The sequence below is a fragment of the Stegostoma tigrinum genome, chromosome 25, assembly GCF_030684315.1.
Source record: "Stegostoma tigrinum isolate sSteTig4 chromosome 25, sSteTig4.hap1, whole genome shotgun sequence".
Classification (NCBI taxonomy): domain Eukaryota; kingdom Metazoa; phylum Chordata; class Chondrichthyes; order Orectolobiformes; family Stegostomatidae; genus Stegostoma; species Stegostoma tigrinum.
In genome coordinates this window covers 10,855,573-10,872,688 of record NC_081378.1, presented here as the reverse complement: position 1 = coordinate 10,872,688, position 17,116 = coordinate 10,855,573, and the positions used below count along the sequence as shown (strand labels likewise).

At 40.0% G+C, this 17,116-nt stretch overlaps 1 protein-coding gene across 6 annotated transcripts in view; it reads left to right on the top strand.

The window, feature by feature from the left end:
• usp6nl (USP6 N-terminal like) overlaps window positions 1-3,738 on the top strand; it is a 230,743-nt gene extending 227,005 nt beyond the window's left edge. For all 6 annotated transcript variants that reach the window (XM_048553726.1, XM_048553725.1, XM_048553727.1 and 3 more), the window contains one exon: window positions 763-3,738. In XM_048553726.1, coding sequence (XP_048409683.1) covers window positions 763-2,273 — 1,511 coding nt within the window. In that variant the 3' untranslated portion in view covers window positions 2,274-3,738. The remainder of the gene's footprint in view (window positions 1-762) is intronic.
• The last annotated feature ends 13,378 nt before the right edge of the window (window positions 3,739-17,116 follow it).

Genomic DNA, 17,116 nt, shown 5'->3' with positions numbered 1-17,116 from the left:
ACAATATTCTAGGATATGTTTAGATCAGGTCCCAGAGATTTACCCATCTTTATATTCTCTAAGACCACCCAAACTTCCTCTTCTCTAATGTGAACTATTTCTAAAACATTAAAGTTTATTTCTCTGAATTTTCTAGACTGCATTTCTTTCTTCACAGTAAAAACTGACATGAAATATTCATTTAGTATCCCTCCCATCTCGTGGAGTTCAACACAAAGGTGATCTCCTCCCTGTCCCAATTGATGTTTGGAAAATTAAAACCTTCCTTTATTATGCTTACATATATCTGAGATCTCTCTACATATTTGTTTCTCAATTTCCCTCTTACTGTTGGGGGTCCTATAGTACAATCCTATCAAAGTGATCGTTGCTTTTTTATTTGTAATTTCTACCCATATATTTTCACTGGATGATTTTTCAGAAATATCATCCATAGTTACAGCAGTATTCCTTAATCAACAAAGCCACCTTCCTCTTTTCTTGTCTTCTTTTCTATCCTTCCTATAGCATCTAAAACCTGGAATATTGTAGTATTTTGTGTTCTGATGAAGGGAGGAAGAAAAAAATAAGTTTTAATTTCAGTTTGAAGACTCCCTGTTGTAAAGGTTTAATGTGTGTGCTTTTCCTGTTTAATTGATTTAGATATTTGTAATCTGTTAACATCTGCATGCAACCAACCATCATCCTACCAGAGTCAAATATGAGCTTGAAAATTGAATATTTAAATTTTTTTCTAATATGTTCTTCAATGTTCATTTTCAGGTAAACCCGAAGAATTTCCACAGAAATCACTCGGCCAGGTACCAGTGGAACATCAAGAACCAGTTGTTCTCAATCACATGATCAATGGACAAAACAACACGGCTAAAGTAGGGCCTCCAGCATCAAGGAGAAAAGACAGAAAGGCGTCTCAAGAGAAATTGCAGGAAAAACAACCTGACAACAGGCATGGAAAGAGCTCTTTGGAAAAGACAAATGTTAAATCACAAAAGATTGACCTTTTGGAAAATCAGGGAGGCAAAGTGAAAGTTCTGCCGGATCTTGATGTGAGAAAACAGCATGGATTCCCACCACAGCATGCATTGACACAAGGCAACCCTAAACAACTTAACAATGCTATTGCTAACCAGAACACAAATGCTAACCCAACTGTCAAGAAGGATTTTACACCCAAGTGGAACAAACCTTCAGGCTTAAAAATCTCAGAAGCGACTTCAGAACATTCTGCAAATGGCAATGGCAGGACTGGAAGCTATAATACCCCAAATTCTCCGTCCGTTGCAGATGAGTCACTGATGGCAAGAAGGAAAGCCATTATTATAGAGGTTGATGAAACAAAGAGAGACTCAAATGCTTCAGAATATGACAATGTTCCCGGAGTAGATCATGAATATGAAAGCCATGCAGAGGAGATCATGGGAAAAGGAGAGCCTGAGGTAGTGCAAAATCAGTCTTTCTCCCGAGAAGCCATGTTAAAAAATACTAATCCTTCAAGGCTATTATCAGTGCCGTTATCAAACAATACAAGCAATATCAGTGCTAATTCTCAAGCAAGACTTCCAAGGACTCATTCAGGATCAGTAAGTTCCAAACAAAGATCTTTAGTAAAGCGGCAACCTTCTATGCCACCATCCTACTCTAGCCCTCCTGGGTATCATGGTGGCCTCGCTCAGTACTCGCCCACCAGAGCTAAAGATGTAGCTGCATTGCCATCGTATAGTTACAATATGGCTGGTTCTCAAACACAGTATGACAATAGACAATATGTTACGAAGCCTGCACATTTGCCAGACTACCAAGAGGGTAGAATGAACTCCTTTACTATTAGCCGCCAGTTTTCTAATTCTTCTCAGACATTCAGAACTCCAGCACAGCCTTTAGACCACAGAGAACAATATGATTCAGTGACCACAACCAACTATGTCAGGCATCCAATTCCATGTGAAAGTACACAACAGCATTTGCCAGAATACCAACAGCATTACAAAAGAAGGCAAGAGCAATACGAACAACAGTGGAACGCAGAAACTGAAATTAGGCACAGAAGAAATATGCAAAGATCACCCAGTTTTCGAAATGCACAGCAGAGTCCTTTCCCAGAGTTTAGCTACCAGGGTGTGCCTGTAGCTGGTAGCAATATGTATCATAGGACTTCACCAAACCCTGATCTACATGCACAAACAAAATATCCAAATACAGCTCATTTTGGTCCTGAACATTATGGAAAGCATCAGACGGATAGAAAAGCCATTCCAGAATCAGTATTGCTTTAAGATATTGGCTGCCCCTTTTTAAAAGTAATATGAACAGTGTTAAAGTAGATCATCTCTAACATTTAAATATATCTTTAGGAAGTGATACAGTAGACAAGTTTCTAGCAGAGTCTAAAACATTGGGTGAGGTTTCTAATTTTAAATGTTTCCTAACTAAGTACACTGGTATTTCCCCAGTATGTCTAGCTACTAGAATTTACAAAGTTTGATAAAAACAACCAACCCAAAATTGAGCACCAGTTCTTTTTCATTAAAATTGATTGAAGAAATACTGGCTGTTTTCTATTGCCAGGAACCACTGAGATTTGAGCTCATGCCTACAGTAGATTGAAGTCTGCATCTTAAGTGATGTTCTGCAAGGTTCCACATATGTAAGATTTTTGAGGGATTGACTTGTATTGTGTTGCTACCTTTTCACTGCCCAGGTCAACCCTGAAATTATTAATCATTTATTCATGACATGCATTTGTTTTTTAAGATAGATTTATTCAACAATATTTGTGTAGCTCTTTGATCTAAAATCCTAGAATATACTGAAAATTTTCCCATGTGACTTTTGTGAATTCCTATTCAATAATTTTGAAAAATTACATTTATTACATTTGTTGCTGACAGTTGCACCTGTCTGGGCAGGCTTCACTTAAGCCTGCCAGACAGGTGCAACCGTCAGCAACAAATGTAATAATGTGCTTTCTAGCTATACTTGCACAGAAATGTCGAAAAGTGCATAGAGATCAGTGCCATGGCACTTCAGCTAAGTAAAATAAAACACGCTAAATACAACATTAACCCACAGAATGTTTTATATTGTTAGTGCATGTTGAATTTCACATTACGTGTAATTGTGAGCAGGTGCTTCATGATAGATAACTTGTGCAAAATAAATTTACTTGTAAAATAATAAATTAATTTATCCTTTGAATTTAAATTGCATCAACATGCACCTAATATATTGTCATGAATTATTTCCCTCCAGTGTTTCGAAAATATTAAATAGCAGAAATTGTCCTTCTGGTTCAAACCAAATGATTATGATTAACAGTTGGTAGTTTCGAGTTGGGTGGCACTGGGTTTTTGGACCAGTTTATCTAGGATTCATGCCTGCAGGTTTAACTTTCTGCTTGTGCCCAACTTATTTCTGGGTAGCTAGTTGTATCCAATTAATGACATATTGACTTCTTTTAAAATGGTTTTAAATTGAAAGGAGCAAAGAACTTATTCTGCAGATTATTCCTGTTTTGGGGTATAAAATATTTCAGCAGAGTAGGGAGACACTGAAAAAATATTTAAATTAACTGAATACTAATCCAAACACATGAATATCAACGGACTGACTATATATGTAAAACAGCACTACTGTGTGTATATATGTTTGAGTATGTGTGTATATATACACAAATGTGGAAATGAAATTATCAGTACACTTTAGACGTTCTGAACTGAATAAACAAATTGATATTGTTCATTTCCTGCTCAACTTTTTGCTTAATGAAACAATTGCAGACAGAACTCATTGCTGTTGAAGTATGTAATTATTTGTAATAATCCTTTAAGTCTCGATCATGAGTGTTTAATTTGGACACTGGCTGTATAGTATAAAAGATGGAGCAACTGAAACCTGCTGTCTGCAACATATGTATCAGCAGAGGTAAATACTGTAGAATTTATATATTCACACTATTTTCTTAAATAATCTGCAGCCGTTTTATAGCTGTGTATTCTATTTTGTGACTGTACTTTTTTAACGTTACAAAAAATACTTTGAACAAGTTTGTTTCCGGTGTTTTGCTATTATTGGATTGTTTCTTTATTTGATATCTGTAGTAACATTATTTACTTACTTTTTCATGAAAAAATTTGTTTTCAAGGTACCTACACATCCTTTGCTTAACAATGTAAGCCTTTGGCCAAATGCTTTAGCATTATGTTTCAGCTTATAGCCCATGCAGCAGTTTTGTAGCTGCAAATTATGGATCCTTTGGGTCTTAACTACTTTTATGCATAATTTAATTGAAGTTTTTAAAATGGATTGTCTAATCTTGTTAAATGTTATGGAGCAATCACCTCCATGAAAGTGAAAGCATCTCTGATTGTTGTGTGTACAAATTTCCAGAAGGCATTTGATCAGATTGTGTGCTAATGATTATGTCAATAAAAATTAGAGTACATGGAATTGGAAATCACCTTCTGACAAAAGTTGGTAATTGGTTGGTAAGTATAAGACAAAGATGAGGATAAAGAATTAATTCTGTATTTAACAGGATATGATTGGAGTGCTTAAGGATCCGTACTGGGGCCTCAGCTTCTATTATATACTAATGATTTTGATGAAGGAGCCATATGTATAAGTTTGCAAATGACACTCTAAGATGTGAATGGGTGCCAAACGTTGTAGAGGAATTTGGTCTAAGTGAGACAGCTAACGTAGATGGAGCTTAGTTAGAGAATCACAGAATTGTTACAGTGCAAAAGATGACCATTTAACACTGGCTGTCCAATTTAACATGATGGCTTAGTAATATTCTCCTACCTTCTTCCCGTGCGCTGATGGTTATTAGATGATATTTTAAGCAAATAATATACACTTGAATGCCTTGATTGAACCTGCCCCCAACATTCCAGATCTGAACCTCGCTGTGTGTGGAAAACAGTTTCTTCTTGCATTGCTTCAAATCGCTTCAAATTTGTTCCCTTCTTATCCCTGTCTACTCTGTCTAATCGTTATAATGACTTTCAAAACCTCAGTAAAATCTCCTTTTCGTCTTGTCCTCCACAAGGAAAACAATTCCAACTTCAGTCTAGAGATGTGCAGGGTAGGTGGGTTGGCCACAGACAATTGCCCATAGTGTTGAGGGATGTGTAGATCAGGTGGGTCATGGGGGGATGGGTCTGGTTGGGATGCTCTGAGGCTCGGTGTGGACTTATTGGGCTGAAGGACCTGTTTCCACACTGTGGGGATGCTAAGCTATGATGTGATATACTGCGATGATGCAATGCTATGATTCACCAATCTGTTGTCATAACTGAAGCTTTTCAGCCACGAAAACTACCTTGTAAGCCTCTTTGGCACTATTCTCAATGCATTCACATCCTTTTGAAAGTGTTGTACCAAGAACTGTACAAAATACTACAGGTTCAGTATTTAACTGATTTTGGTTTTGATTTTGATTTTAAATCAAACCAAATGCGAGGTTTTGCACTTTGGAAAAAAGAATATAGGCATGGACTATTTTCTAAATGGTGAGAAAATTCGTAAAGCAGAAGTACAAAGGGATCTGGGAGTGTTGGTCCAGGATTCTCTAAATGTTAACTTGCAGGTAGAGTCTGTGATTAAGAAAGCGAATGTAATGTTGTCGTTTATCTCAGGAGCGTTGGAATATTAGAGCAGCGATGTGCTTCTGAGACTTTATAAAGCTCTAGTTAGGCCCCATTTAGAATACTGTGTCCAGTTTTGGGCCCCACACCTCAGGAAGGACATACTAGCGCTGGAGCATGTCCAGTGGAGATTCACACGGATGATCCATGGAATGGTAGGTTTAACGTATGATGAATGGCTAAGGATCCTGGGATTGTACTCAAAAGAGTTTAGAAGGTTGAGGGGAGATCTAATAGAAACTTACAAGATAATGTATGGCTTAGAAAGGGTGGACGCTGGGAAGTTGTTTCCGTTAGGTGTGGAGACTAGGACCTGTGGGCACAGCCGTAGAATTAGAGGGGGTAAATTTAAAACGGAAATGAAATGACATTTCTTCAGCCAGAGAGTGGTGAGCTTGTGGAATTCATTGCCACGGAGTGCTGTGGAGACCGGGACATTAGATGCCTTCAAGGCAGAGATCAACAAATTCTTGATCTCACAAGGAATCAAGGGCTATGGGGAGAGTGCACGGAAGTAGAGCTGAAATGCCCATCAGCCATGATTTAAATGGCGGAGTGGACTTGAAGGGCCGAATGGCCTTACTTCCACTCCTATGCCTTATGGTCTTTATTGTCACCTGTACTGAAATATAGCGAAAAGCTTTGTTTATGAGTGGTACAAGCAGATCACAGCAAGCAAAGGATGTACAGATCAAAAAGACTTAGAGGCATACAGGTTTTGTTGCAGATTACATTATTTGAGGCAAGAGCCCCTTCAACAATCTGATAATGGTCGGAAAGAAGTTGTTCCTGAACCCACTTGTGCGCATGTTCAGGTTTCTATATCTTCTACCTGAGAGAAGAGGTTATAGGAGGTCATTACCAGGGTGCGATGGGTCTTTGATGATGTTGGCCACCTTTTCTGCGGCAGCACACCATGGAAATGGAGTCCATCGATGGAAGGTTGGCTTCAGACATGGACTGGGCTGTGCACACTGCCTTCTGTAGTTTCTTACGGTCCTGGATAGAGCAGTTACCATACCAGGCCGTTATGCACCTGGGCAGTATGCTTTCAATGGTGCATCTGTAGAAGCTGGTGACGGACGTTATGGACATGCCAAATTTCCTGAGCCACCTGAGGAAGAAGAGGTGTTATTGTGCTTTCTTGGCTGTCTCATTTTATGTGGAAAGTCCAGGACAATTCGTCAGTTATCGTCACTCCAAGGAACTTGATGCCCTTCACCCTCTCCACCTCAGTTCTGCTGATGTAGATGGGAGCATGTTCTCCTCCTTTCTTTCTGAATTCAATGATCAGTGCTTTTAGTTTTGCTGGCGTTAAGAGACAGATTGGTTTTATTGCATGACATCACCAAGTTCTCTACCTCTCTTCTGTATTCTGACTTGTTGTTAGACATCCGCCTCACTGGTGGTGTCATCAGTGAATTTATAGATGGAGTTTGGAACTTGACAACACAGTCGTAGCTGTACAGGAGTATAGTGGGTGGCTAAGGGCACATCCTTGGAGGGCTCCAGTGTTTGAATGTTATTGTGGAGGAGGTGCAGTTACCTATCCCCACTGATTGCGGCCTGTGGGTCAGAAAACTGAGGCTCCAGTTGCAGAGAGTGGAGCCGAGACCTAGATCACACAGTCTGGAGGGGATAATGGTGTTGAGGGCAGAGCTTTAGTCAACGAGCGGGAGTCTGATGTAGATCTTTGTTGTCCAGATGTTCCAGGGATGCATGAAAGGCTAGAAATATGGCATCCTCTGTGGACCTGTTATGTCGTTGGGAAACTGCAAGGGATCGAGTCAGGCTGGGAGACTGGACTTGATGTGGACCACGACCAGCCTTTTGAAGCACTTCATGATTATTGAAATCAGAGCTACTTTTATTAGAAGGTTTTCATAACCTTCTTGCTCTTGTAGTCCACAATATTAGTAATAAAGCCTAGGATTCTGTAAACTTTAACACTGCCCCACTTTGTCATGTTTGAAGATTTAAAAGCACGCATAAACCGAGGTCTCTCTGCTCTGCCATACCTTTTGGAGTAGGTACCCTTTACTTTTTGCTGTCTCTCCATGTTCTTTCTACATTACCTCACACTTCTGCACCACAATGAACTTACCTACCACTGATCTGACCACTGCTCCGACTTGGTAATGTTCTTTTGAAGTTGTACACTCTCTGCATAATTTGTAATGCATGCAAGTTCTGTATCATGTATAAATTTGGAAATTGTCACCTGGAGTCTGAGATCTGGACGATTGCTATGAATCCAGAAAAGCAAGTCTGTCAGTACAGGCCCCTGAAGAACTCCACTACAAACCTTCTCCAAGTCAGAAAGATATCCATTAACTGTTACTTTGTTTCCTAACACTCAGCAAATTTTATATCCGCACTATCATGTTCAAGAATGCACTTTGCTGTGAAAAGCAGCATATTGTTTAGGAAGAGATAGTCGGAACTGCCGATGCTGGAGAATCTGAGATAGCAAAGTGTAGAGCTGGATGAATACAGCAGGCCAAGCAGCATCAGAGGAGCAGGAAAGCTGATGTTTCACGTCAAGACCCTTCTTCAGATATGGGGGAGGGGAAGGGGATTCTGAAATAAATAGGGAGAGGGGGAGACGGATAGAAGATGTATAAATGAGAAGATAGTTGGAGAGGAGACAGACAGATCAAAGAGGTGGGGTTGGAGCCAGTAAAGGTGAACGTAGGTGGGGAGTTAGGGAGGGGATAGGTCGGTCCAGGGAGAATGGACAGGTCAAGGAGGCAGGATGAGGTTAGTGGGTAGGAGATGGGGGTAGGGCTTGAGGTGGGAGGAATGGTTGGGGAGGCAGGGACGAACTGGGCTGGTTTTGAGATGTGATCAGGGGAGGGGAGATTTTGAAGCATGTGAAGTCCACATTGATACCCTTAGGCTGCAGGGTTCCCAAGCGAAATTTGAGATGCTGTTGCTGTAGCTTTCAGGTGACATCATTGTGGCAATGCTGGAGGCCCAGTATGGACATGTCGTCCAAGGAGTGGGAGGGGGAGTTGAAATGGTTCACAACTGGGAGGTGTAGTTGTTTGTTGCAAACCAAGCGTAGGTGTTCTGCAAAGCAGCCCCCAAGCCTCCACTTGGTTTCCCCAATCTTGAGGCCACAACGGGAACAGCAGATACAGTATACCACATTAGCAGATGTGCAGGTGAACATCTGTTTGTGGAAGGTCTTTTTAGGGCCTGGGGAGGGGTACAGTGTCGGGGCAGGTGTAGCACTAGCTGCAGTTGCTGGGAAAAGTGGTGGGGCTGGAGGGAATGTGGAGAGGATAAGGGAGTCACAGAGAGAGTGGTCCCTCCGGAAAGCATTTTAGGGTGGGGAGTGAAAAACGCCTTTGGTAGCGGGGTCAGATTGCAGATGGCAGAAGTGTTGGAGGATGATGCGTTGGATTCGGAGGTTGGTGGGGTGATACGTGAGGACCAGGGGCATTCTGTTTTGGTTGTTATTTAGGAAGTGTGGATATACGAAGGGATCTGGGTTCTGTTGTACACCAATCATTAAAAGTAGTCAGACCAATGCAATAAGCAATTTGGAAGGGAAATGGTATATTGGCCTTCATTGTAGTTTTTGGATTTTGAGTTCAGAAGTAGGGATATCTTGATGCAGTTTGACAGAGCCGCTTGGAGTATATGCAGTTTTTGTCTCCCTGCTCAGAAAGGATGTACTTTAGTGGGAGTGCCACTGATGATCACTAGGCTGATACCAGGTCTTTGAGCAGAGACTGTTTTGACTAAGCCTGTATTCAGTTAAGTTCAGAATGATGAGAGGGGTTCTGATTGGAACACACAAAATTCCAAACAAGCTGCAAAGATTAGACGCAGGGAGGATATATGTCAATCTTATTTACTATATTCTGTGCATTTACATAAATTAAGTGTAACTGTGATTTATAAAATTTAATTTCTCCTTCATTCCAACTGTTAGTGTTATCTATTTTCCTGATATCTATCTCTCCTGGTATTTTTTTTAATGTACCCTGATATCACTGTTTCCATGCTCCTGGAGAGTTAATTTATAGGTTCCACAATTACACAAGCAAAACCTGCCACAAGGAACTCAGTATTTCTGAAGAAGGGTCAAGGCCCGAAACATCAGCTTTCCTGCTCCTCTGATGCTGCTTTACCTGCTGTGTTCATCCAGCTCCACACCTTGTTATAACAAGGAACTCCAGACCAAGTGAATGCAATTCAGGTGCTGCCCTTCTAATTTATACAGGTGTCATCTCCCAGTCAGTCCCAACACCCTAGAAATTTAAACCCCTTTTTCCTGCACCAACTTTCCAGCACAGAGTCACCTGTCTTAACCTTCTATTTCTGTGGTGCATGGTACTGGGAGCAATTGGTAGAAAGCCACTTTTGAGGTCCACCTTGCAAATTTTCTATTTAGCTCCCATTAATTCTTACTGCAGGATTAGATCTTTTGTCATGTTCACATTAATGCCAATGATATGAACTACAATCTCTGCTTAACATCGTCATGAGAAGAATCTATGACATCCTTGATCCTCATATCAGGGTCAACTGTTGTGATACAAGCTGCTGTTATAACTGGACAGATCAGATCCCAGTCTGAAATCTGGCTTGGTAGATCATAACTTGTCCTTTTTTTTATTTAACAAGGTGGTCTTCCACTGAAACATTCTGCTTATTTGGTTTTAATGAACTTTTCTTTAATATTACAAAGAAAAGGTAAATTTGACTAAACCAAACTGTTTGTGTACAACATTTCAAATCAATATAATCACATACCACTTTCCAGTACTTGAAACACCAAGATAGCATTCACTTCATTTTCACATCTCTGGATATGATAGAGATAGTAAGAACTGCCAATGCTGGAGTCAGAGATAATTGCGCACTGTGCTATGTCTGTTATCTGTAGATTTGGTTTTTTTCAATTCATGGTTTTAAGAGTTTGAGAGTCTTCCTTTGATTATTCACACACCTGAAATCAGCCTTTCTCAGCTTGAGATAACCTGTTCAGGGATCTAACCACACAACATTTGATTTGGAACTCTCAAACTGAGACCCTTACACCAAAGTGTTGTCTCTCTCCTACCTTATTCTGTCTTTCTCATCATTCTTTCTCTATCCTTATTCTCTTCCTCTCCCACTTTCAATGTGTGATTGTATGTCTAACTGCAATTGCAGCATTAAAGGTGAAAAGCCCAATCACTATTAGCATTGCACAAGCTTCTCAAGTTCAAGATGTGAAATTAACAGCTCTTGCATCAGTTCAGGGCGGGAAAACTTGACAGGTGCTTGCTACTTTGGCAGCTGTGGATCAGAGCTCGAACTGACATTGATTGCTATTGCTGCGTAAAATGGTCAAAAGTGCATGGGGCTAGCATTTAGTTTCCATGAACCGGTTAATGCCCAAGGCTTGTGCTGCATGTGGTCCTCACAATTGTCTTTCAGTTTTACTAGAATATTGCTGCCTGTGAAGGGCCTGTCATCAGTCAAAATGAAGTTCATTCCTTTACGGAATGAAACATTCACTGAAGTCACTCGTACCATTAGTCTATGGCTCACCCTCTTACTGTTATTAAGGTAAAGTTGCCGTGGTCCTACTAGATCATAAGGTTGCTTTCTCTTTACAGATAGACGATTGGTGGTGGTTTAACTTGAGGATTACCAACCTCAGGTGAGGAGAGGGGTTGAGAAGGAGAGTCCTCCTTGGTAACTTCAGACAGTATGGGAGTTAAAGCCACATGTTGATGTCACCTGGTGTTGCTGAACATTCATCAAGTCAACTGGTGAGCCTACACGATGTATACATTCACTTCTTGGTAACTCTCCTTGTCAATCCCATAGGTTTTGAACTTATGGTTGGGTGGAACATGAGTATCTTCATCTCCCCATTTCCTGTGATTACTCAGACTGGTTGTGCTGCACCCATGAAGCTGCCAGTGGTTTATTATCCATGTTATTGTGGTGCAAACCCCCTGACCACGACCACCTCTTGAAGTCAACTAACTGTGCCCAAGCCCCTGGACTGATATTGGAGATTGCTTATGACTGACTGTCAGGACGTCCCCAGTGAAAAGGATGTCTCTTATTTGAGGACAAATCTGTTTAGATTCCAAGACATTGCCATTTACTTGAAGCACACAGATTATGTTCGTATGTATGTAGCTTTCAGGTGTTACAGGTATGAAATGAAGGCAGTATGGTGACACATCCACACCTCCCCCCCACCCAATGTTCCTGATGACTACTGGCAAACATAATAAACTTTAGCTTACTTTGTGCAGTAAAAGCCAGGCCAAGATAGAAAGACTTGAACTTTTAAGCTCTGGTTGAGACAGCAATGTTCAAAAAGGTGAAGCAAGTAGGCAAAAATGAGTGAGTCTAAAGAGAGTGAGTAAGCAGCCCTGAAGTGCTCCCTGATTGATTGAGGCCATGAGCAGGGTGCCTGTCTCTGAATGCCAAATGTCTTTGCCACAGCATTCCAATGAAAGGTGCCAGTGCGCACTCAGCAATGCAAGTGCAGAGTTGTACTGTGACTGGATCACAGAAAGTTTAAGAGAAACACAATGCGTTTGGCAGCATCAATAGAGACAAAGAACAGAGTTAATGTCTTGAGTCCCATATGACTTCAGAGTGATGTCTGAGGCAGAATCACTTTGGATTCAACATTAACTCTGTTATTCTGGTCATTGCCCACTGATTCTGCCCTGAGATTTTGGTGCTAGGTGTCCAAGGTGGATATTTGGAAGAGCAAGCATCAAATAGGCCTCTCATTGTCCAACACTTGGCTAAAATTATGACCTTTTGCTCTTAATGACCATCTCTCAATCTTCCCAACTTTTCACCACAGCCCAGGGCAGGAAAGATTGTGTCTTTCTTTTCTTCAAACATAGTCCTTTTTGTGCAGATTTTCAACTGATGATCTGGAGGTGGACCATGATAGAAAAAGAAAGAAACACCTCCATCTCTTCCTCACCCCAGTTCCTTACTGACTGAACTCAATGTTCCACTTTGTCCTCCAATGCAGTCTGTCATTCACTGCTGTTATTCACTATGAATGAGAGAAAGACAAATCAGACTATTTTCCTTAATTATTAGAGTTTAGAATCTCTGAAGGAGGAAAAAAGGTTTAGTTGCCATGTACACAAACTGCCAAAACACAGTACTCAAGTACAAAAGTACTCAAAGTAACATCAGCCTTTCCTTCAAGTAAGTAATGCATCAATTGTACAGCATTCGCATTTGGACAGATAGCCTTCAATATTATGAGAAACAATACTGTGCATGGAAGACCGTGGACCAGCTTCACCAAAATGATAACCAAGGCTGAAACAGTTAAATTGAGGGCAATTTGCGCAACTTTGACTGTGATATTCCTTTTAAAACCTGAAATGCTCAAATTAAGATACTTAATACGATTATGATTGGTAGATATTCATAAAGTATTTCCTGAAATTGATGGATTGAGGAGATCCAGCACCACCAGGCATGATGTTAAAATTAAAGCCGGACTATTTAGCGACAGAATTGGGACATATCTCTTTGCATAGAGTGATGGGAATCTGGAATTCTCCTCCCAAAAGGCAGTGATTTATGTATGATTTGATCACTTTTTCCTGCAATGTGCCCATCACTGGCAAGAGGAGCATTGTTACACAGTTCTGATTGCCCTCCAACTGAGTAACTTTCTAGGGATGTTTCAGACAATATCTAAGAGTTGACTACTTCGCTGTGTGTCTGGAGTCACAAGTAGGCCAGACTGATAATGATGACAAATTTCCTTCCCTAAAGGACCTCAGTGAACTAGATGATTTATTTTTCTTACAATATTTGCCAACTGTTGTCATGGTCACCATTACTGAGATGAATTTTATTTTCCAGATTTATTAGTTGAGTTCCATCTCCACTAGCTTCTGTGGTGGAATTTAAACACGTAATTTTTCGGGTTGATGACTGCAGATACATAAACTAGGCAGTTGACAGTTTAATAGTAATTTTAAGGCTGTTTATTAAGAGCATACAGCTTACGGGCAATACATTGGCTAAATAGGTCATGGGGTTTATATTTCTGAGGGTATTTCACTGATACCAGAGGAGGAACAGACAGTGAAGCTTGTGGTGATCTCAGCAGCTTGTGCTTGCAGTTTCCTGCTGTTAGCAATCTCTGCCCTGGGTCTTACTCAGTCTTTCCTTGTCCATTTTCCATCTGAAGAAGGTAACTGTCTGATGAAGATTTATATTTTTCTTATAGGGCCTGATTATTTGCCCTCTATCAATCACTTGTTTAACATTTCTTACCAATTAGTACAGCCAGCATGTAGGACATTAGTTGGTCACCTCTCTTTTCCCCCTTCTCTTTTGGGCTACAATAAGCTTTTAGTTTGTGCCATAATAAAGATCATTTCTTGTTCCTTTCTAAGCATTCGTAAAGATAAAGAAACACCTAGGCCACCGTCCTATCAACTTAGGCATGCTAAGAGTGGAAACCAAGATCAAGAGACCCTGATATTTCCAGAAACTGTTATCTTTCTCTCGCTGGAAAACAATCTCTCAAGAAATTTTGTACTGTCTCCAGAAATAATCATTTATTAAAGTTCCCATTTCTTGGAGTGCTAACACAGCGTTCGTCTAATCATCTGGTTTACTGGTACAATGACATTACTATTGTGCCGTCTCCTCCCTTGTGTAAGATAAGATGTCAAGAAAAAGTGGATAAGTGATGCTGAGGTGCAGATTTGCTTTAATCCAATTGAAGAACAGAATCTGGCTTTAAAGGCTGATGCCTCTGACACTGAAGACATTCCTGTGCAAGTGCATCAACATCTATGCAGCATCAGGCTTGAGCCGATGAGGGGCCAGTAATGTTTATGGCAGACCAGCGGCATTAACTGACCGTCATCGGCAGGATTGAGTCTAACTATCTTCCCTTGGCATTCAATAATATGCCATTGCAGAATCCACTGTCAACATCAGAAATTGCTGGAGAAACTCAGAAGTGCTGAAGAAGGGTCAGTAGATCTGAAATGTTAATACTGTTTTCTCTCTCCATAGATGCTGCCAGACTTGCTGAGTTTCTCCAGCAATTTTTATTTACATTTTGAATTTCCAGCATCCATAATCCTTTGTTTCATTTTTGCCTACTATCAACAGATTGAGAGTTGCCCAAAAGGTTCACCTGGAGCAGGCAGATAACTAATTTGGCTATTTTCACTAAGTAGATCACCACATCGTCTGCCAAAGACTCTCACCATTTCAAAGGTGCAGGATAGGAGTGTTGAGCGAATTAATATTCTGCACTGCCTGCTTGGGTGCAACTACAGTGACACTTGAAACTGAGCACAGTTGAAGACAAAGCAGTCACTTGGTCAGTGGTCCATCTGTTCAAGTAAGCATCCATCCTCACAACAATTTGTGTACTGCCTTACAATGTGCAATCCAGACAATCCGTAGTTGCAAATTACTGAAGCTTATGCAATAGCCCTTCACAAAACAAGTTCCTCCATTTGCTCCCTCAGGAAATGCAAAATGTTCAATGTCACTATTTTGAAGAACAAGGTAGTTATACCATGCCCTGGCCAATACTACTACTTCGTCAATATTTTTCTTCTTGTTTCTCCTGAACTATCCAACTAAACCCATTTCTGACTCTGAAGCCTTCTCTGGAATGGCCTTAAAACTTCCAGGCTCTGGGTCCTCTAAAGTAAAATCAACCCTTCATTATTCAAAATGGAAAATAAGCTATTGGCTAATTTTCACTCAACCTGTTACAAACAATCACAGTATTAATATCTTACTCCATTCACAGGTCAGTGATCCACGGTCACCTTTTCTCTGATACATACTGAATGAGGTCACTATTCCATGAGGAGGTTGTAACCTAGGTTTTATTTTTGAAAGGAAAACTCTTCACAAAAATAACCAAAACACATTGCTTCTATTTTGAGATCCAAACACCAAAAATGATATGAATGTATTCAATGCTTTGCATCACAAGTCTCCTCAAAAAATAATGAAGTGTATCTTTAAGAGGCATTTTCATTTTCCATTAATAAAAGGTTTTCTAAAAATTATTGCTATTACATTGTCATTGCATGTTGAATGAGTTTCATGGAAATCATTTTTACATAAGTACATTTGGATCACAGCATTTAGTTTTCTTAGTGTGTACCCTTCATAAAACATTGTCTTTTCCAGGCTAGTGAATGATTTTTAAATTGCCTGCTAAAGGATTAAACACTACCAAAATAATCATAACTTCTTACCCTGAAATATCTCCCAAAAGAAATCAAAGGACTTGATTGGTTTAAATAATATTTCTTCAGTGTTGTTAGAGTTGTAAATTTCAGGCTAATAATAGTCAACACAGAGGCAATGTCTCTTTCTCCACCGTCAAATATTTCTATTGACGTGGATTTAATTTCATCAAGAAAAATTGACTGGCTGTTCCATCACCATTTCTACATCTTGTAAAATAACACCTATAACATGTCAGTAGCATTCACAATTAGTTGGAATGACTTTTCATCATTCAGTGCTGCTAAGGCCGTTACAGTAAACAGCAGAGCTTTCAATTTGTTAAAGGTACTAAAATCAGCATTTAAGAGTTCCTTCAGCCCATCAAGTCTGTACTGCCAAAACTACGCTAGTCCCACCTTCCGGCATTAGGCCTGTAGTCTTGAATGTCATGATATTTTTGTGTCTGTTCAAAATTTCTGTCTTTCTTTTAAGAAAGTTGTCAAAGGAGTCACCACAGTACTAAATTTTGTAACAAACTTCCAATAAAATCCACTCATGGCAAAATATTTCAAACTTCTGCTTTTTGTCCTAGGGGAACTCCATGATTCAATACAGGCCATACACCGTCTCCTGTAGGTGTTACTTAGCCTTGTCCCAAAGTGTGGTCCAAATCAGCCACTTTGCAAGGTTTAAAATGAAATTAACCCTTTGTAATTAATCAAAAGGTAAATAAACTTCACAATATTCTTGTGTTATAACCAGAGCCATTTGTTTAGAAGACCCTTTTAAATTCAATTACATCTAATCTCTGTCAACAGCTTCCATTTTTGAGCCCAGCTGACACTAATGCTGGACAGGTCAAATTCCAGAGTGAGATGTGACCTTATAGATCATGTAAAAGCTATGCATATTGGATACTGGCGATTTGAAATAAAACAAAGTGCACAAGAGACTTAGCAGGTCTGACAACATCTGTGAGGAGCGAAGCAGATAAATCATGCTTTTTTTTAAAGTCAATCTGATGGTCGATCACTGAACCCTAGTGACCTGAGGCTGTAGAATTTCTGTAACAGCAGAACAGATTTATTTCACAAAAGATGAAATTAATAAGAAGCAACGGTTTGAACAACAACTCTTTCACGCTGCTACAATGCAGTCGCAACAGGAATGGGGTCTGCCACTTAGCAAAGGTTGCTGTCAAGCAAACATTCTGTTTATCACACTTTAATAATATGGTATTTGAA